At 31.7% G+C, this 23,057-nt stretch overlaps 1 protein-coding gene across 1 annotated transcript; it reads left to right on the forward strand.

Moving 5' to 3' along the window:
* The first annotated feature begins 3,597 nt into the window (after positions 1-3,597).
* Positions 3,598-22,467, forward strand: LOC139486705 (allene oxide synthase-lipoxygenase protein-like). Its single transcript, XM_071271627.1, has 15 exons — positions 3,598-4,088; positions 5,752-5,796; positions 6,862-6,990; positions 8,297-8,394; positions 8,996-9,128; positions 11,846-11,941; positions 12,724-12,820; positions 13,291-13,408; positions 15,445-15,537; positions 16,244-16,304; positions 17,034-17,058; positions 18,857-18,948; positions 19,740-19,913; positions 21,462-21,625; positions 22,225-22,467. Exons 1-15 carry the CDS (start codon positions 3,630-3,632, stop codon positions 22,337-22,339), a joined length of 1,899 nt encoding a protein of 632 aa, XP_071127728.1. The 5' UTR covers positions 3,598-3,629; the 3' UTR covers positions 22,340-22,467.
* The last annotated feature ends 590 nt before the right edge of the window (positions 22,468-23,057 follow it).

The raw sequence follows: 23,057 nt of genomic DNA on the forward strand, positions 1-23,057 counted from the left end.
CAATGAAGTCATTTCAAATGTCAAATGTGAATTTGAAAATTATAAAACAATATAATGGCTTATTTCATCTATTTATGTAAATGTTGTAAAATTAAGAAAAGCAATTGAAACTTTAAGATAATAATCTTCATCAATTCATTATCACAAAGATTTAATGTTTTGTGAATTAACTTTGGTCATTAAATCTATGAAAGATATTTTCATCATGCAGTCTTTGATAATGATGAGTCATTACGAATAGATATGTGTGAACATCATAACATAATTATAACAGGTGCTCGGAATAAATCGTCTGATTTCTCTAGAGGGATTGTAATCGCACAGGTGAAAAAGTGCATAAGAAAATCAACTATTTCGGGCAAAAGGAAAGACCGTTAGTTTGGAAATATTGGATTGGTTGCATTCACTCTTAAATAATTTATGATTTCATAAGTCACAAAATTGTCTTCGGATAATGTCCAACTTGCTAAATACATTACATAATGACTTTGATTGTTATATTTGCATATGTCTTTGTATCCCCTTAGGCTACACATATTATTGAGATGGGTCATTTTTTTCAGTAGGCCAATATAACACAGAGTACTAGTTGCATAAACTAATAGCAGAGGTAATCCATATTTTTTAATACAACGGTCATACAAGTGAGAGCTTTAGCTAGCTTCAAAACAATGTTTAATCCACCATTTTCTATATAAGAAAATGCCCGCACCAAGTCAGGAATATGGCAGTTGTTAACTTTTTGTTTGATTTTGCCATTTTGATTAGGATTTTTCTTTTTGAATTTTCCTCGGAGATCAGTATTTTTTGTGATTTTACTTATTTCTACATACCGAAATACGTATGTGTTGGTTTTTTTTTTAAATTATTTCTGAACCCATATTTGATGAAAAAAGTATTCTGGTCAAGCAAATAAAAACAATAATTCTGAATCCAGATGACGCAGAAGCTTCAAGATGGGAAATGAATACCCGATGGATTTCCGTTATATGCTTTTCAAAAATATAACGAGGAACATATAATATTAAAACGAAAAACCATTCGGGGGGTCAGCAAGTAGCACATCACATACTTCATATTATTTTGTTATATACAAATTGTCTAATTTGTATTTGTAAATCAAACATGGTATTGTTTTGATTACATTTATTGTCTACACTTTTAGTTTTTTCTAAATTCGTTTATAGCAATATGGAAAATGTCTAAGGTCATATATTTGTTATAATAGAACCGCATATCATACATTTTGATATAGGTACCAACTATTTTAAAGATGGATAAAACTGTAAGCATAGTTCGGTGTGCGGCAAAAAAAACCAACTAATGATTTTCAGATGATTTAGAAGTAATTGGTGAAAAAAAATACCAAGTATGTTGGTTTTACATATTATTTTCGGCCACATTCAATACCTTGTCGTTTAGATCACACATTTCATAATTTGTGCTGTGACATACCTGAACTATTCTTTTAACTATTCTGGAATTTTATGACCATTATCTTGACGATGCAAAGCGTCTGCAAACGTCTAAATAATAGCAAATTTTGAAATTCCAAAAGAAGTGCACGCAAGCAGAAATAATGGATAATTGTCATGATGAACGAACATGAAAATAAAAATTCTACTTATCTGGTAGGTTATAAATTGTTGGTGAATGGCGAGTTAGGATTTGTTTTCTCTCAATCGATTTATGACTTTCAAACAGCAGTATAATACTGTTGCCTTTATTTTTGGAAGGATTAGGAAAAGTTGAGAAAAATGCAAATGATGACCTATGAAGGGAAATTATATTTATGTAAACCTGATATGATCACATGCTCTTGGAATATTTCGAAGTGTTTAATTATCACATTTAGATTTCTTTAAACTGGTTCGTTCTATGGAAGTCTATGTTTAAATGAGTGTTTTTGTAATTGCCATGAACATTTTTTTGAATAGTATTAATTTAGAGAAAATTTTAAAGTGGTGTGGGTTTTTCTCATTTTTGAAGGTCATACGGTGACAAATAGTTGTTTACTTCTCTGTCACTTGGTCTCTGGAACTAGAGGATCTCAAGAGCCTGTGTCGCTCACCTTGGTCTATGTGCATATTAAACAATGGACACAGATAAATTCATGACAAAATTGTGTTTTGGTGATGGTGATGTGTTTGAAGTTCTTACTTTACTGAATATTCTTGCTACTTACAATTATCTCTATCTATAATGAACTTTGCCCATTAGTAACAGAGGAAATTATTTTGTAAAAATTTACAAAAATTTACCAAACTAATTAATATTGTTAAAAATAGACTATAAGGGGGCAATAACTCCTTAAGGGGTCAACTGACCATTTTGTTCATGTTAACGTATTTGTAGACCTTACTTTGCTGAACATTATTGCTATTTACAGTTTATCTCTATCTATAATAGTATTCAAGATAATAACCAAAAACGGCAAAATTTCTTTTAAAATTACCAATTGGGGGGCAGCAACCCATCAACCAATTATCCAATTCATCTGAAAATTTCAGTGCAGATAGATCTTGACCTGATAAACCATTTTAACCCATTGTCAGATTTGCTCTAAGTGCTTTGGTTTCAGAGTTATAAGCCAAAATTTTACCCTTTTGTTCTATTTTTAGCCATGGCGGTCAACTTGGTTGGTTGGCCGGATCACGCCACACATTTTTAAAACTATACACCCCAATGATGATTGTGGCCAAGTTTGGTTTAATTTGGCCCAGTAGTTTCAGAGGAGAAGATTTTTGTAAAAGCTAACGACGGACGACGACGATGATGGACGACGGACGCAAAGTGATGGGAAAAGCTCACTTGGCCCTTCGGGCCAGGTGAGCTAAAAATGTTGTTTTAATTGGTAATCATATCACATCTTGACACTTTGCTGCATAGTTTATTAATTTTCAATTATAATGCACCGGTTTATCATGCAACCGAAAGATGTTCATATTTACACCCGTGGATAGTATTATATTACTAATTTTTTTTCTCTCACTTTGATAAAATCGTCACATAATAGCAACATACGATTATGCATCAAACTACCTGGTGGTATATTTGAACATTTTGATAACTTGTTAATATTCAATGTGGCTCTAAAATGGTCAAATCCAACTTGCGACTTTAGTGTGATAGGGTATGCGGTAGTGGAGCTGTCGTCTCTATGAAAGATATCGGTGACTTTTATCTATGTTCAAACCCGTTTTATTTTGTTTTTTATTTGCTAAGCAATGAACGGTCGTCTTGCGAAAAGTTTTAAACGTGAATCAGCTTTCAACAAATTTATCAGGGAAAATGGGGTTATCGAAATAAAAGCGACGAACAAGTATAATAAATAATTGTATTGCTTGCCCATTCATGCCATTTGTTATATGTCATACATTTTGTAAACTATAGAATATTTTAATTTTGTTGTTTACAGATGTTTAATGACTGTACAACATGTACTGAGATCATACACAATCTTTTAGTTTGTAAACATGTGAAAAATGTATCCTTTCTCAAGCGAATAAAATACATTTTAAAAAAAGGTAATGTTGATTACTGGAGCATTTTAAATATACATATTCATTTATTTTTATTGGTTAGTGTTTATTTACTGTACAGGTGAGAATACAACATTGCTTGGTATTATGGCTTCCTACAAGATAGCGGTGAAAACTGGGGACAAGAAGGGAGCTGGTACGGATGCTAATGTTTATATAGTACTTCACGGAAAAGGTATCCAGACAAACAAGTACACTCTTGATACATTCTTTAAAAATGATTTCGAAAGAGGTAATATTGATAACTATTCTGTCGATTCTGAGGTTAACATACCAGAAGTACAAAGAATCGAGCTGTGGCGAGACGCATATGGTTTGTTCAGCAACTGGTATTTAGATTGGATTGAAGTTACCAATTTGACAACCAACATCACATCAATATTCCCAGCAATGAAATGGATCAAAGAGAACCAGCGTTACTTCTTCAATCACATCGACACATGTTTACCACAAGACGATCCATTCAAAGAAATGAGAATGTTAGAGCTTCAGAACATACAGAGAGATTATCAGATTCAAGTTAAGGTACCTGGATTACCTGCTCAGGTAAGCACACAGAAGAATGAGCTACCAACTTTATAGGTTTCAAGAATATTTCATTAAAAATTTCATATTCTTGTTTGTAAGGCTAAGGCTTCGGTAAAATTAATTGACGTTCCTTGATAAATACATCCCTACATGGTATAGAAAAATATAAAGATATACATACCTTTTATAAGTATATCTGCTTTTTATGAATAAAAGATGTACCAAACGTCGGTATCAAATTTGCAATGCATTAACACATTTTTCAAACTAGGGTATCTCCATTTTAAAACAAAAATAAAACTCACCAGAAAGAAACACGTTTTATTGACAATAACAATGTATCATTATTGATATTGTTCCTACTGCGTTAAATGGTAATAATCACTGTGATTTTTTTTTATATGTTTATCTTTGCATAATCGTTGGTTCAGCAAGTAATTAATACTTCACGTTTCAAATATTAATGGTATTATTGATTTACAACCTTTTATGAAATCGAAATAATTCATCTCGAATTTGGGAACATTGGTCAATAATGGAAATAAAAACAAGTACACCTATTAAATACAGTATTTTGCTTCTGTGCACCTTAACGTCACTAAAGTTATAAATCATGAAAGATTTCAAGTTCCCTGAGTGCATCGTGCTCTTATCCTATTTCTACAATTGAAGCGTTCTGAAAATTATTTTTTCTTTAAACACAATCATATGTTTTTAATTTATTCTCGTCTTTATCTTTAATTAAATCTTTACAGTACTTTGGTAACGGTATTTGTAACCATTTTGCATTAATTGAGATCGTACAAATTGGAAAAAAAATCCAGTTTTTTAAGATATCAGACTGTTTACAAGTCAGTAAGTTATAAAGTAATAAAACAAAATCTGCACTTTAAATCTTTTCAGTATATTACCTTTAGCTAGACAAAATAGAATCAATTTTCATGTTCATGTAACTGTAACATTCATGAGTTGACAGCTAGTAGTGCATGAAAACTATCGTTATAAAGAACCATGCATAATACTGAATGCTATTCAATGATCACTTACAATTGTTCACCCTGTATTGCTACCAGCATATTGTATAGGCTACTGGTGTTTGATTTGAGTTGAGCACTACCGAATCTAAATAGTTATCATATAAGCTGCTGATAATATGTGCAAGATACCTGCAAATATTTGTATATGAAACTATATAAATCATTCAACATGACGTTTGCATATAAAAAGTAATCAAGGTACCAGGATTATGATTTAAAACGCCAGACACGCGTTTCGTCTAGATACGACTCATCAGTGATGCTCAGATCAAAATAGGTATAAAGCTAAACAAGTACAAAGTTGAAGAGCATTGGATAATTCACCAGTTGGGGATTCTGAACAAGTCATTCATATCCAATGAAAAGCATTCACTAGATATTGGCAACATTACCAATATTAATTCGATTGTCACAAAAGATCAATGGAAAAATCGTATATCTAAATGATCCGTTATAGAACCAGGTAAACAAGATTGTGTCAGTGTGTTTTATTTTGTCGGTCTTTATATTAAAATAAAAAAAGACATTTGAAGATTAGACGTAAGATTATACTTTTTTGGGTATTATTTTGATTGTGAACACCGTTAATTGATTTATAATGTTTATAGTATATGGTGTTACAAAACTAATAATGTTATTTTTAGATAAAAGAATTACCAGACGATGAAAGATTCTCATTTGATTATCAAGTAAGTTTAATCAAACTAAGCTTTGCCTATTGTTGACGACCGTATGGTGACCTATTGTTGTTAATAACTGTGTCATTTGGTCTCTTGTGGAGAGTTTTCTCATTGGCAATCACACCACATCTTCTTCAAACGTTTTATTTCCTTCATTTTCTATGTGATCATGTACCATAGACAATTGAAAGTCGTTGTAAGATATTAAAGGCCGGAACATTCAAATAAACGAGATGCAGGTTAAAACTTACACCTAAAATAAGGGTCATTATACAACATTTTGAGGGGGTAATGGATTGAAACATATATTTTACAGTATAGTTTTCATGATTTTTAATTTTTTACTATCCAAAGAACTGAATATGCAGTATATACGTAGCGTATTTGTTGAATAATTCTTTTTCAGCAGACAAAATTGTATTTTGTACATGCATCACGGATTTAGGAATCATTAACAGTAGATAAGGTTGACTTGTCAAACACCAAAAGAATATAATAATGTCCACACACTTTTAAAGTACTTTTCTTTTCTCCAAAGATTGTGTCATTTATATCTGCAATGTAAATAATAAAAAAGAAATACATAAAAGTAAAAGCGGTTTTATATTCAACAGGAAAATATCCTTTAATTCAAGCATATCACAAAAATTAGTTTAAATAATATTGTGTTAGTAAAAATCATTAAACTAAGATTACTTTCGTCTAAAACTTAATTATATTTACGAAAAAAGTAAAATAACAAAAATACAGAACTCCGAGGAAAATTCAAACGAAAAGTCCCTAAGCAAAAGAGTCAAATGATCAAATTTATCAAATCATTGAGTGCTATTAGCCAATATTTGCGAAACTTCATCATCACAAAAAAAGATTCCAGCCGAAAATGAAACTTGCATTGCTTTTTGAACAAACTAAATCGAATGAAATGAATAATAAAAAATTCAACAATACATACAAGTGCTGTACATGTGATTTTGGTTTTTGTGATTTTTTTTTTTTTTTGTTATTGCTTTGCATGTACTGTTTTTGTATGGTTTATTGCTTCAATAATGTTAAAAACGATTTTTTCATGTAAAGTTCAGCATGGGCCTGAAAGGCAAAATTTACAAAGAAGAAAGTCAGAGATTGGTGATGGCCAGCGGCGTCGAGTGGAAGGATGTCGAAGACGTGAAGTCTATGTATACTCCGGTGTTTGGAATCCCGCAGGTAGTTACTACTTATAAAAATCAAGACAGAAAACAAAGACAGCAGAAATTAATGTAGTTCAAATGCATGATTGGATTGATTGATTCTACTTTAGAGCTTGGGAAAATGTTGAAAATTAAAATTCAATAACATTACGCAATTTCATGATTAATCTTGTCACATGGACGTCATTTCCTAGATATAGGAAGATGTGGAATGAGTTTCAATGGGACAACTCTCCATCTATGTCAAAATTTATAACAGTAAACTATTATAGGCTAAGGTACAGCCTTAAACACGGAGTCTAGGCTCACACCGAACAGCAAGCTATAACGGGCCCTAAAAATCTCTAGTTTAAACCATACAAACGGGAAATCCAACGGTCTAATTTATATAAAAACGAGAAACGTATGAACTACATAAACAGACAACAACTACTGTACATCAGATTCCTCACTTAGGACAAGTGCAAACATTTGCAGCGGGATTAAATGTTCAATGGTACCAAACCGTATCCCTTTTCTGAAACAATAGTATAACATCACAACTTAGAAAGACACACTATGAAATATCAATTGGAAGGCTTAACTCAATAAAAAAAAACATGATGTAATTCAAATAAAAGCTCTCAAGCTTAAGGTCATTCATTCTCTTGTACGTAGCAGTTGAGATGCTTTCTTTTTAAAATTGAATTCTTGCTTGATTTCCAAATCTATCGAATTAATCGCACATAAATAGATTCCAGCAAGTCAAAATAGGTGGATTTTTTTATACAACACGTTAATTTTAGATTTCACGGTTTATAGAAGCCTATTTAAAATATTAATAAATGAATGCACATTTTTTAGTTGCAAATTACAAGGATTGAGCACACTTTTCTTCTGTTGTTTTTTAAGTTTAAGAACTATTCGTGCAACTCAAAAAAATGTGATTGATAAAAGTGATATTTTAGCTCAAATGAATTTGAATTGTTTTGTTTGAATTTTCTACTTACTGTTGTCCTTTTTCGGATCGGTTCGATGAACAATGTAGTCTAACGTTTTGTCAGGTTGTAATGGCCTTAGCCGTTTTAAATTTAAATTGGAACTTTGAGTTCAGTTTTTTTTTCATCCTTTTTATCCTGAAATTCATGACCCAAAAAGATTTTACAGCGTGACAACCCTTACTAGTCCCTACTTTATTCATGTGCTTTTGTGTGACTGGATGAACACAATATGAATATATATATAAGGTATGAAAAAAAGGTATTCCAATATTGTATTTAGAACATAATAGCTAAGTCAATGAAATACAAAATAAAAATAAAGTATTATATCATTGTTTGTAGGGTTCTAAAACCTTCAACGATGATGCTTACTTTGGACGTCAGAGGTTGAACGGTTTAAATCCTTCATTATTGAATCTCTGTACCGACATTCCTGAAAGGTAAGTGTTTGGTATATTCAATAATCAATTCAGCATACGCTATGATACGATTCTGAACATTAAAAGTAAATATGAGTGAAACGGAATGCTATGCATTGATGTGTAAACTTGGTAGACAAATCAAAATCACAATGCGTCATCCCACTCCACATTCATTCCAAATGTCAGAATCGATTTTAGATATAATCAGTCAATCAGTTCCTGACATATGGGTTGTCGGTTTCGTCGCGGTTTTTTTTCCTTTATTACTCTGTTTGAACAGTTGTTGTTTACGGAAATCAAAGAACTTAACGAAATATCTATTGATTGTTGTCGTCCAGTACAAGTGTTTATTCAGGACCCAATAAACTACCAACAATAAGTTGTAATGCATAACATATATGTATGTCATAGATATCGAGATAAAATCATAGTTAAATTCTAGGTAATCTTTTAATCATTTGAATTTACTTATGATCTGTCATAATCAACTTTTTTTTCTATTTCAACATTGGTTCAAATATGAATTAATGAGTTATGGTTTCTTGTTAACCATTTATATGGTTCCTGAGTTAATGTAATTTTTATCGTTGAATATTTGAATTTTCTCTTTGTATGTCAGTTTTGGAGTGACTGAAATAATGGTCAAACCGTTCTTAGAAGGCAAGACAATGAAACAAGCCATGGACGCTAAAAGGCTGTTTATCATAGACTTGGCAATATTAGAAGGCTGTCCAACTGTAGGGGAAAACATTGTAAGAAGTAGTTATAAATCTTTATGGTGTTGCATTCATAACAGTTGACACACAACTATCCTTAGTATCAATTGGCAATACTTTATGTATAATTAATTCCGTGAAATTATTTTTCATACTTCTTTACATCATATTTAGAATCTTTAATCATACGCTAAAAAAGGGTGTAAAATCTAAAGTAGAAATAAGTTCGTATTGAAATAATACTACGTTTATTATGTGTCCTAAACAAATGTAGATGAATATTCACTAAACGCAGATATGAAATGATATGTATAAGACGGTGGTAAAGGTTTATATTCGTGCAACGTGTTTTGCCATTTTTATTTTACGCGCAGCTGTGAAAAAGGTTCGTTATTCACCGTGTTTCGTGAAATCGGTAAAAAGATCAAAGGGCAAGACATTTTTAATTGATTGTTCATCGTGAAATGGCCATTTTATTTTGTGTTCTTCCGTGCAGATACCACCATTTACGCCCCTCGTAAAGTCATTTATGAAGCCAAAACATGGTATTTCAATCGGTGTTAAAGCGTATTTATCTTCACTAGAATTTGTATGTATTAAAATACTCAAATTTTACGATCGAACTTTTAAGAAGTTAAATATATTACTTTCATCCAATCGTCAAAGAGTTGTTCACTGTTTAAACAAAAGGTCACCAGCACATCAACTCTTTCCGAGAGTACTTTTTCTAGGGTTTTTTTTATTCGCAATAGTGATGTTACGGAATGATCTAATAAGTAACTATAGAAATGTTAAAGACGAATATCAATAAGATTCCTTTTTTTCAAAGAAAAGACCCAATGATTTTGTAATCAGTTTAATCTCTTCTTCAGCTTAACACATAGCCTTAAAGATCATATATTCACCTCAATTTGATCAATGCTATTATATAAAACCTTGTTATTTTCTAATTCGTAACCTCAACCGACCATACAACATTTATCAGTATAAGACAAAACTCTCAGATGGGAGAAGCCAGTCACAGTCAAGTGCAGTTTCGTAGAGAATAGCAACTTTCAAAAGTCAATTGCATTTGTATTGAGGTGATAAGTACATGTAATTCATTTTATATGGCAATTGGAATCGTCTGTTTAACATTAACATTTGCAACCCATCTTGGATTATCAAACTGTAAATACATGATTTTTATAATTATTCATTTGGGAAAAAAACTCTGGTGCACTTGACTGCAGAGACTCGAATGACTAAAACTAATATCAAACAACCCTTCTACACGTAAACTTCTATATATCCAATCAAACACACCTATCTTTCAATAGCATAAACACGTCTACATTTAAACAAAACAAACTTGCATCGATATATGTAGAACTTTGATAAATATACGTGAAATTATAAGAAAACTTTTTCATCATACATGCAAGAAGCAAAAATTTTTCGACCCTGAATTTGCACTTAGTTAAGTGTTCTGTGACTTTATTAAGCAAGTATTAGAAATGGCAAAAACAAAATTTACTTGGCATATTTTTTTAACAATTTCTTTTTTCAGTTTTTATGAACGAAATCACCCAACAAAACTGAATTCACCTGCGGATTGTTTTTATTAATCTATGCTTTGCAAAAATGATAGTGCCATTTTATCCTTAAAAAAAATTGATCAATTTATAAGTTCATTTTAGTAATCAATATACATCAGTTATCATTTTCTATATAAAATGAATAGACAATATGATTACTTGTTTTCAAATTGCAAGCGTTGAACTATTGGATCGGTCAATAGTTTCCATCTATTTGACCTCGATGAAACTATTTCACCGCAACTGTCATCATATCTAGCGGAATTTCCAATTCGGCTACGGGATTTTGAAAATACCGCAGCAGTTACGACGTCGCTTCTTACCTTATTGTATCTAGGGTTGCATCAGTGCAAGACGTAGTCTCAGCATTTCAGAATATTTATGAAGCAAGCGTTATGGTTGGGTTTCTGCTGTAGATATTACGATAGTTGATTTATCATCGCCATGTATTGTCTGTTGTCTTTTTCGATATAATAAAACACTTACTGACTGAATATTTATGTAATAGTAAGTTGATTGTCCCCTCAGATACAACTATTGACCTCGACTACGCCTCACAGGGCAATAGTTGCACCTCTGAAACAATAAACTTACTATTCCGAGGGTACCACCAGCCCAGTAGCCAGTACTTCGGTACTGGAATGAAAATACGGATTGTTTGTGTGTTATTCAAATTTGCTGTTACAAATTGTTAGAAATTATTATAAATTAAGGAATCTATCTCCCTCATGCAAAGCTCTGATTCTTTTCACGGATTTGGCTATACTTTTTGGACCATTTGAATATAGCTCTTCATCTTTTATATAAACTTTGGATTGCAAATATTTTGGCCACGAGCATCACTGAAGAGACATGTTTTGTCGAAATGCGTATCTGGTGCAGAAAAATTGATACCGTTAATGTTATTGCACCCATACCCAGTTAATAAGTATTCACTATGATCACAATACGATGGTTACCCAATACTGTGAACATCAGTTGTATATTGGGAATTGTCCTGTAATTAAACATTGAATACTTATACATCTATTCAGCTTTGTACATGCAATACTTTCATACACATTCCTTTTAAAAGTTTTGAATTAAAGACGAAGGCTGTTATCAAAAGTTCTGAATCATACAATATATCCACAAATATTGACCACGATTACTGAAGATCTTTTTTATGTCTTGCAGATGACATGTCCATTTGCTCTATTTTATTTTAACGACGTCAAATGTCTTATGCCAATAGCCATACAGCTATTTCAGAAGAAAGGACCAAGTAATCCGGTAAGTTGAGGAGCCTTATATATAACTTACACTTGTGTCAAAATAAATGTGGCCATTAAAATTAAAAACATACTTGCAAGACTAAAACTTTCACAAATATTTCAGTCATGGTTAATCAAGATCATTTATCATTCTACTGACGTGTTATTTACGATTATTATTAATATTTTCAGACTACATATGATCGTGTATCTGTATGGATAGGATATTTCTCCAGCTGATAATTAATAGTTAAAATTTCAGAAGTCATAATTCGGTACTGTCATGATTTGTAACACAAAGGTTTAAACTTACTTCGGGTAAAATTGACCGTAAATGAATTTGGCTATTCTTTGCATGTTTCTCGTAAAGACTTTTCATATGTTTTTATATATTCCTGTAGCCTATTAACTTGTGGATTAATTTTTACGTATTTATACATCAATGGCTTTTAAAATTATAGTTTTGAGAAGTCCCAATTAAGGTAAATGTAGTACAAAACATTCGGGATAGCAATTAAAAGCTAATGAATGTTTTCTATTTAAAAAGAAACTCCATAAAGATACCAGGCTTAGCATTTTGTGCGCCAACGCGCGTTTCGTCTACAAACGACTCATCAGTGACAGTCGGATCAAACAATTTAAATAGGCCATATAAAATACACACTTTAAGAGTAGTGGAAACTGAATTTTCTAAAAGGATGAGGCAAATACAGCTAACGTGATCAAATTTTTGAGGTAGAATTTTCTAAGCATTTACAAAAGTACCAATTTATGATTTGAATATTACATTTTTTCAAACAGGTTTTCTTGCCATCAGACCCAGAGTATACCTGGATGTTAGCAAAAATGTGGTACAGCTTGGCGGATTCTACATATCATCAAGCTCTTACTCATCTAAGTAAACACATTTTACTTATTTTATAGCTAGCTAAACATCTCACTTGTTTGACAGTCGCATCAAATTCCATTATATTGATACCGACGTGTGAACAAAACAAACAGACCTGATAGGTAAAAATGTCAAAAATAGGGGTACTGCAGTAAAAATTGTGTTATAATCTTAATCACAATAAAGACAAACAAATATGCAACAAAGAAGCACTAAAAGGCATATAGACAAAGACATTATCAAAATATGAAAGGCAAGAACACAAAAATTCATCATAGCTCAATAACACAAAGATGTATACGTACAGAAACCATTGCTAAAATTGATAGCACCAACCAGGTGATAGCTTAATTTATATAAAAATATTTTTGTTTTTCCTGATCTTAGTTGATAGTTTCACTGTTATGAACAAAAAATGCATATCTATTTCTAAATATGGTCATATGCATAATGTTTTTCATTCTATTTTTTCTTTTCAGATTTTACTCATTTAATGATGGAGGGAATATGTGTCGCAGCTAAAAGAAATCTAGCGCCATCTCATCCAATTCTGAAATTACTAAATCCACATTTCATATATCTCATGGCAGTAAACAGGTATATTTAAAAAAAAAAAGAAGATGTGGTATGATTGCCAATGAGACAACTGTCCACAAGAGACCAAAATGACACAGAAATTAACAACTATAGGTCACCGTACGGTCTTCAACAATGAGAAAAGCCTATTCCGCATAATCAGCTATAAAAGACCCCAAAATGACAATGTAAAACAATTCAAACGAGAAAACTAACGGCCTAATTTATATAAAAAAATTAACAAAAAACAAATATGTTTTCTTTCAAATTATCCCACATTATTTAAGGTGGCTCGGGCCTATTCGAAGTTTGTATCAGAAGTGCCGTATTTTTTGTTATTTTATTCTTTACAGAAAGTGAATCAAATTGGTCAAAAAAAATAATGGGTTACGGACCATTTAAGCTCCAAATTTTACTTTTAAACAGGTATGCAAAAGGGACAATTTTTCAATAAAATGATAGGGAAAATAGAGGTGTTGACATATTTTTATCGGAATATCAAAAAAACGTTCTATGACACTTGGTCCAAAACTGTAATATAAAAAGCTGAAATATAGCTTCAAAGAATGAGCAAATAAAAAACATAGGTCACCGATAAGGAAAAAAAAAATATTTTGCCTTAAAACCCAAATTTTTGCGGGAAAATGGTGAAAATGGGTGAAATGTTATTTTTACCCTTTAACAAATATGATAAAACAAAAAGATATAACGAAAATATTCTATTAGACACATAACTACAATGATTAAACATTTCTAATCAATCAAAATATTAAAAAAATATATATATCGAATTTTCGACAAATACTTTTGTAATTCATGCGTGAAATTATGCGCAGTCGAATAGTCCCGAGCCACCTTAATCACACCACGTTTAAAGGTAACAGGTAAATTATCATAACAATTTTAACATAAGTAAAAAGCAATTTTAGTCTTGGAGTTCGTAAGTGCAAATAGTCCACTCAAACTAATTGCAACAGAAAATGTTTAAGTGCTTTCCTATTAGCATTAAGCCCTAAATATACACAGAAGAAAGTCCCATAAAATCTAACTTTAGGAAAACTCATGGAAACCTATGGAAATTAACATTGGAAGGGGAGATAACTCCGTAAAAATGAGTGTCTTTTTTGTCAGTCTTTGGTTGATTTTCTTTAAATTTATGTAAAGTATGATACTCTGATGGGGTTATAAGTTTGTATTTGACTATATTATATAATCTTCTGCTCATAACATGTACAAAACCATAGTGTTATGGCTATTTTAATTTTTTTGTGTGCATTTTTCATCTAAGAAATTGCAAATTTGTAGCTTTGTTACCATTTTGAAAAAAAATACTGTAAAAATTTGGTATTGTTTGTATCTGTATATTATGTTTGTTCAGCATCTACCTTGTTAAAAGAAACATTTCACAACAAATAGAAGAATATATGCGTAATAATTTTTATTAAATTTGAGATTCTTTAACTTGACATGTTGAAAATTGAAAGTAATTAATTACGAAATCGCGATTGTAGCTGTATAAAAGCTATGAAATCACCTTTAGAGTTATTTTTTATACTCTAAAGACGGCTAAAATATCAAGAATCATAACATTCTGTTGAATAGAAGCGGTAAAATATCAATTTTTATTGCTATTGCTATTTCTGGCTTTTTGCAGAGAGGAATTAAAAATCGTGATTTTTTAATCTTCCTCTAGTAAGAATTTATGGGACTACTTCTGTGTTTATTTGAGATATAATGCTAAAGATTAAAAATTAAAAATCTTCTATTGCAATTACTTTAAGGTTATGGTTAATTCAACTAGATTGACTGGACTAAAATTAAACAAGAACAAATTGAACACTTTATGTGTAACTAAATATCAGCTTAATATCCCGACCCATACTGCTGAACAATTTTGATAGTTCTAAGTCGTTAGAACGAAATAAGAGTAAAAACTAATTGTCCAGTCTGGTTCCGGTTCGACTGACTAATTTTTTAACAGTCATGCTTAAAGTTAATTGATATGTAGTAAATAACCCAAGACATATACTTAGCTATCTGCAATCCTTATTCTTTAGTTTGGCACTTGGCACGTTGATAAATCCTGGTGGAGCCATAGACAAAGACTCAAGTGCAGGTGTCATTGGCCACTTTCACATAATAAAAAAGAGGTGAGAAACCTAGTTATAGAAGATTGTTTGTATTGTTGTGAAAGCAATAGTTTATTTTGTTTATCAATTGGCATGATACAAGGGTACACACTTTTGCATAATGAAATAAAGGTAGGGTAACTTAGTCATAGAAGAATTGTTGTGCAAGAATATTTTTTCCCTTTGAATTTGTCCTTTTGACAACTTTCAGTAATACATCAAAATATTTGATACCGCTAGTACACTAGTATAAAAACGGAGTACTGGCAACTTCACTTTTAGTCAAATTGTCAGGGTAAATAAAGGGAACACATTTTCAAATCTGGTCTACAACATTTAACAACGTCAATTGATAATCATACAAATCATATATCACAAAAACGTCATACAAACCATATATCACAAACAAAACAATGCACACAACCCTACTCTAAATAAAAAAATTACCGACAGAAAATAATAACATTACATAAAAATGTCACTTATGAATAGAATATACATATAATGGAGTTGCCCAGTGGTCTAGATAGTCAAACTACTGTATTACTCGCCTGTCAACACTGAGGTGGTTTCATTAAGGGACAGATGCCCTCGACTCCAATCTTAGGATCGTCCGTTTTAATAAGGTCAGTTCTCAGTGTGCACTCTACCAATAAAAACGGTCACGAAATAGCACAATTGCGTTTAAGACTAATCAATCTATATTATCTATAAAACTATTTTTTAGCATGGCATTCTGGAGATTGGATTTACATGGAACTCTTCCAGAGGAATTAAAGAGCAGAGGGGTATGTTTCTTTTTTTTTTAAATGATAATTTCATTAATGTATTTGTTCACCTAAATTATTTGCGAATACAAATGTCGGCATATTGATGTTGCATCCTTTCACATATTTTTACTTTTTGATTGTGTTGCAACCAACGTGATGTGTTTAGAAAACCAGTGCATACAAAGAATAACAGAACAAAAGATCTAGCGTCAAATCTTTAATGAAAAACACTACAATAATTTCAAGAACTATGAGTGGTACGGATGTGAAAACTGTCAAACCAACGAATGGCCTATAGAACATGCTAAAACAATCCTAATATTCAATTAAACCCACTTCAAAGGCTATATTATTGTGCAACTATCTAATAATCAATTTTATTGTACAGAAACTTTCATATTTGAAAAATTCAACATGGCCAAAATACGAGACTAAACTTCTAACTGTGTATTGCTACCTTCAACTGTAAGCTGTTTCATCTAGGGACATCTTTGAGCTGGACACGATTTGAATACTCGTTTTTGTTAAATCAAAAACCCAAAACGCTTTCTTTACTCAAACATATTTTAACTTTATAAAATGATTCTCAACCTATTATAAATTTGCTATCTTTTTATACGTGAGTCTTGTAAATTTACATTGTTATGAATCAACGTTTCAGTAAATTTGGCACTGTTACTACATGTTCATCCTACTTGCCTTTAATGAAAGCATTTACTGTCAACATTGTCTGCGTGAAAATATATCAATGGAAATTGCATGAAAATGAAAGGTAAATTTCTAATTTTACATTCTGCAGAGGATATGCCTAAAAGAACTAAAGACTATATTCTTTTCATACTTTGAAAGACGAAATAATTTTAAATCTCTACCTGTATGGCGTTTACATTCTAACGTCAAACGCGCGATTCTACGTCAGAGTCAATGTTAATATTCTAACCATTCGGTTCCAGTACTTTAAATCTTTTAATCGTTTATATAATGGAATTTGATGCGACTGTCATACAAGCTATAAAACGAGGTTCAATCCACCATTTTTTACATAAGAAAATGCCTATACCAAGTCAGGATTATAATAGTTGTTATATATTCGTTTGGTGTGTTTGTGCTTTTAATTTTGCCATTTGATTAGAGACTTTCCGTTTTGACTTTTCCTCGGAGTAAAGTATTTTTGTGATTTTATATTTTATGGGTGGATTTAACATACATTAATAAAATTAAAAAATAAGAAAAGAATGAATGAGGTTCTAGGTTTGATATATGCCTTGTTGTTCTTGTTCATTAAATATTTGTTGGTTTTATTGTGATTAAGATATTTGCGGTGATTGTACATCCAGTCGTTATGTTATTGTTTATGATATACTCGTATTCTTGTTTACATTTTTGCTAATATGCTTTGTGTGTATGCCTTTTTGTGTTACTTTGATACATATAGCGTGGCTGTGCCTCTGTAACTATACGTCCTCTTATTGGCTATTGCAAAACATGTGTGTATGCTTGTCTATCATTTTTGCCTTGTGCTTTGTCTGTATGCCTTTTTGTGTTTCTTTGAAACATATATATAATGTGGTTTTGTACTTATACATCTCGTCATTGTGTTATTTTTCTATGGTAAATATGTGTATCTTTGTCTTGACTTTTTGCTAATATGCTTGTTCTATATGCCATTTTGTGCTTCTCTGTTTCATATTTTTTTTTTGCTTTTGATTTTGCCATTTAATAAGGGACTGTTCGTCTTGAATTATTGTCTGAGTTAGTATTTTTGTGATTGTACATATTTTTTTGCTAATCAATTATTCCGAATTTGAAATTATTCCAGATTTAAATAATTTCTTTATAAAAATATCTGATGTACCGTCTTTTGAAATTTCAAAAAAATACCCCATTCATGTTATGTTTAAAAAATATTGAGAGAAGGCCCTATCTGTTTTATTTAGAGTGTTAAATTTTTTTTTTATAAACTTGATGAAGCTGAGACATATTAAAAAAACCTTTAAAATGTAGAATCATGTCTTGTTTAAAAGTGGTATTGGAGAATTTAATACTTTCCTTGTGTAATTGTCCCATTTTTAATGTCATAAATTGTTTATATATATAACAAGTTAAATTTCATTTTCCCTTGCCCAGTCTGCATAGTCTGTATCAGATTCACATTTCATTGCCAACAGATGATTTCTGTATAGAACCCCTAGTTTTAATAATACAAAAATCATTTACATGTATCCTGTAAAGTTTAATTATACATTCATGACTGTATATCAGGGGTAGGGGGGGGGGGGGTGCAGAACCTTTTTTCGTGACGTCGGGATCGGGTGTTTTTAAGCTCGGGATTGGTCCTTTCGGGAATCGGTAATTCTTTTTTCGATGTCGGGATTTAAATTTCTCATTTTTAACATTTGTTTACGTTGTAACTGCAGATTCAAGCGTTTAACGTCATTCAAGCGTTCAAGTAACCACCTATGATACCGTAGCGCCGCCACGCGTGAAAAGTCGTGAATGATCCCAATTGGTGCCTCCAAATTGATTTTTTTCGAATAATTGAATATTTTAAAATATCACTTCCTCTACAGCCTCAGAAAATTCATTGACTGCTGATTATGAACTACAAAAATGGGGAGCGGAACTTGTAAAGTCCAGAGATGATGGCGGGGTTGGAATATTGGTATGTAGATAATCATTTGTAAAGTATACAAGGCGCAATCATGTTGAAACAAATATTTATGCAGTTCACATACCAGTATCTGTTTACGTTGGTGTCTAGGAAAACAACGACGACGAAAAACAAAGTAGCGCATAAAATAGGAATATTATTGAAATAAATGTGGATATGAAACATAGCGCATTTCATCAATAAATGTATCTGCAATTATTCTAGATGTAGCAAAAAATCAAAAAATACAAACGTTATATTGCTGAGAAAAAAGAAAAAGAAAGTAAAGCGAAACCGAACAGACGATCAGAGCTTTGCATTAAGGCGATATTTCTTAATTTAAGACTATCTCGATATTATTTAACATTATATATAAATACCAGAATATCCGTATTTGCTCCCCTTGGGCACACATATGACAGCACCAGATAGCCGTGTCGACAACTTACAAAGTCGTATGGTAAGGATATGAATTTCAATTTTATAACGATGCTACATTTGTCTTTCTAACGTTAATTTTGGTTATCTCTTTTATACGAAATCTTCCTTTGATCTTACTGACTGATGATTTCCTTTCTCAGCACAGTAGACTTTGAGCGCATGTGCCGTTGTCAATGTAAACATCAACGTCATCATTGGCAACTTAGCTATAAACAAATCCTCGATTCTCATTGGTCATCTCAACTCGATTGTTTTTTCTAACTATCGCCGGACCGACTTGAGCAAAAACATCAATCTCGTGCAGATTACCAACGATAATCTATAATTATACAACTAAATTACATCTTATTGTTTTGTTACAGGGAGTCCCAAATAACGGTAAATTTGTAGCCACAGACCAGCTTGTTCTAACATTGACAGCCATTATCTACACGTGTAGTGTTGGTCATGCAGCAGCCAACTTCCAACAGTTCGATGAATATGGTGCTCCGTTTAATTATCCATACTTTCTGTCTGGAACACCGCCTAAAGATAAGGTAAAGGCTGGTGTTTAACAAAGTACAGGGAAGATTGTATAAAAGGGGGGGGCATAAAAACATCTAAAATAATGAAAGACAAACAACATAACGACCACATCAGTAGATATCAATCTTGTGTGATGATGTTTTAAATGTTGAAAAATTAAATACAGCTACAAAACATGTTTTACAAACCCGAAATTGGATTTTTACGTGTAATAGAGATATAAATGTGACTGGACTTGCTTGTGTTAAAAGATTAAAACAACTATGTTCTAAAATTTTACTGTACTTTTTTCAAGTTGCCAAGTGATATGTTTGTACGTCTTTGCAGGCATGTATTAGATGTAATTATTAAGTATAAGAAGATGTGGCATGATTGCCGATGTGACAACTCTCCATCTAAGTCACAATTTGTAAATGTAAACCATTCAGGTTAAAGTACGGCCTTCAGCACGGAACCGTGGCTCACAGAAAACAGCAAGCTATAAAGGGTCCCAAAAATCACTAGTGTAAAGCATTTCAAAGAGGATAACACACGATCTAATATACTAGTATATAAAAAACGAGAATCGGGGAAACACTTTAAAAAATGGAAACAACAAGTTCCTGACTTATGACAAGTTTAAACAAATGCAGCGGGTGTAAAAGTTCAAAATGATGCCAACCTTTACCCTAACCTGAAATGATAATCACAACATAGAAAAACACACTACAAAATATCAATTGAAATAGTTTAAATAAAACAAAATATTAACAAAAACGAGTAAACTGTCTGAACGAATAGATTTGACCTATGACACAATGTAAAAAAAAAAGTAATAAAAAGGGGTGTTAGTCTTGTTAAATTCATTCACTTTTCAGGACTTTCGCGGTCGGCACAGTGTAGCACAAAAAACAAAACAATTTATATGACCAAATATATGGTCATGCATTCTGAACCGCTTCAAACCATTGCATATTTCATCATCAAAACACTTTATATATTGCCTTATGCAAGAGTTTCGTACTCATATTAACTTTGCACTTTTCAGTTTCAAGTTATTATATATATTGTTAGTAATGCTATCTAAGCAAGCATATTCTTGTTCATTTTTTCGGTACACATATGTATTTATAAATTCTGTAAAAATAAATGATTGAGTTTTGACTGCTTATTTGTTATTCACATTTATTTCGTTTCAAACAATTAACATTATTGTTCAACAATTCACAAAAATGTTTCCAAATCGTTTGATGTGTTTAGGCTTTTGGTATTTCCATTTACTAATGGACTTTTCGTTTTGCATTTTCCTTGGTGTTCGGTATATTTTGTTATTCTAATGTTGACTTACAAACACTAAGTCGCATACAAGTCAATGACTAACATTTGTCTCTGTTCGGTCAACTAACGCTGTGAGTTTTGAGAAATTCCGCTTACTAAATACATTAATGAAGTCAATTGTAGCTACATTGATGTGTGCTATGACGATATTTTATTAATATTAAATCAATCTTCAGTTACTTTTTTAGAATTGTTTTCGGTCAGATTTCATATATTTAAATGTAACGTTATTCTGATTATAGAATCCAGTTACTGTAGAAACTGTCCTTAGGTCTATTTCAAACAGAATCCAGTTTCTACAGTTGATGGGATCCACAAAAGTTCTTAGTGAGAAAGGAACACAAAGTCTGGGTGATTTTGAGAAACAGTTGATAGTGGATCCACCTGCAATAAAATTTGTTGAAGAGTGAGTTTTATATAATTGATAATGAAACGGGGAATGTGTCAAAGAGACAAGAACCCGACCAAAAAGCAGAAAACAACCCAGATCTTCAAGCGAGAAAATCACAAAGTAAATAAAAGAAATTCAAATGTACTATAGCAGGTCCCAGTACACGGTGGTGTTCGGTACTATTCCTGCACCGTGTAGTGGAGTACTCGTGCTGGCTTATGTCTCGTACGCTTTAATAGACTTTAAAACACAGATTTTAAAAGTACAACTTTTATTAAAGCAAAGCACAAAATTAAACAGCCTATAGTATGCTCTCAAAATCATTGGCATGACAAAATGTGAAATAGAAATAATCCATCAAAGGAAACCAGCAGCCTAATTAATAAGAACAAAATTATTGAAAACGTCCAACAGCGACCCCTAAAATACACCCTCCTAACTTCTAACATATATATAAAAAAAAGTGGTGTAAGTACTCATAAATTATGTAAATGTGTTTTATAACGATGTTTTTGTATCAGGTAATCATCTACTTTTTAGTATATTTCTTACAAATACTTCTTCACACTATTCTTAAAGCTTTCTCATTGTTATATTTATTCATCTCTTTGTAGGTTTCGACAGAACTTACGGGAGATTGGTAAGACCATTGACGAAAGAAACAAAAATAGAAAATACCCGTATGATGAGCTCCATCCATCGGCAATACCAAATGCAATAAGCATTTAGACTCTCAATCAACTATATCAGGTTAAAAATAGCCTTTATACCTTATGTAGGCAACGACAAAACTCAGAATTTGATTTAAAAAGGTTGTGTTTTGCTTTGCTATAATATATTAGAATACAGATGCTATATATATTTGTTATTTTGTTACTTGGTTTCTCATTTTACATTGTTTTAATCCACCATGTACAACTGCCTTTTTGAAGTAATCCTAACACGTGGTCCTTGTATTTTGTGAAGAAAACTATAGATGATTCAAATAAAGCAACAGTAGTATACCGCTGTTTGAAATTCACCAATCGTTTAAGAAAAAAAAAATCAAAAAACTAAAACTGAGGGAAACTCATCAAATATAAGAGGGAAACTACGACACAACAGAAACACATCATTAAAATGCAACACACACAGAAACAACGATAATATAACATTGTTTTCTTGACTTGGTACAGGACATTTTAAGACAAAAATGGTGGGTTGAACCTGGTTTTGTGGCATGCCAAACCTTCCGCTTTTATCACAATATTAAATATAACATTAAAATGACAACATTACATGACAGGACTACAATACAAATAAATGGAAGAACATATAGGACAGAGAAACACACGAATTATAGCTTACAAACGGTACCAGATTTAAAATTTAATACGCCAGACGTGCGTTTCGTCCACACAAGACTTACCAGTGACTCACATGAAAAACGTTCGAAAAAGTACGAAGT

This window comes from Mytilus edulis, chromosome 8, assembly GCF_963676685.1.
Source record: "Mytilus edulis chromosome 8, xbMytEdul2.2, whole genome shotgun sequence".
NCBI lineage: Eukaryota > Metazoa > Mollusca > Bivalvia > Mytilida > Mytilidae > Mytilus > Mytilus edulis.

Excerpts from the sequence above, each read along its gene's own strand:
- LOC139486705 (XM_071271627.1), top strand. The coding sequence starts at position 3,630 with ATGGCTTCCTACAAGATAGCGGTGAAAACTGGGGACAAGAAGGGAGCT. Across the intron at positions 5,797-6,861 it reads GATTCTCATTTGATTATCAA|TTCAGCATGGGCCTGAAAGG; the intron begins GTAAGTTTAATC and ends TTTCATGTAAAG. Across the intron at positions 9,129-11,845 it reads CAACTGTAGGGGAAAACATT|ATGACATGTCCATTTGCTCT; the intron begins GTAAGAAGTAGT and ends TATGTCTTGCAG.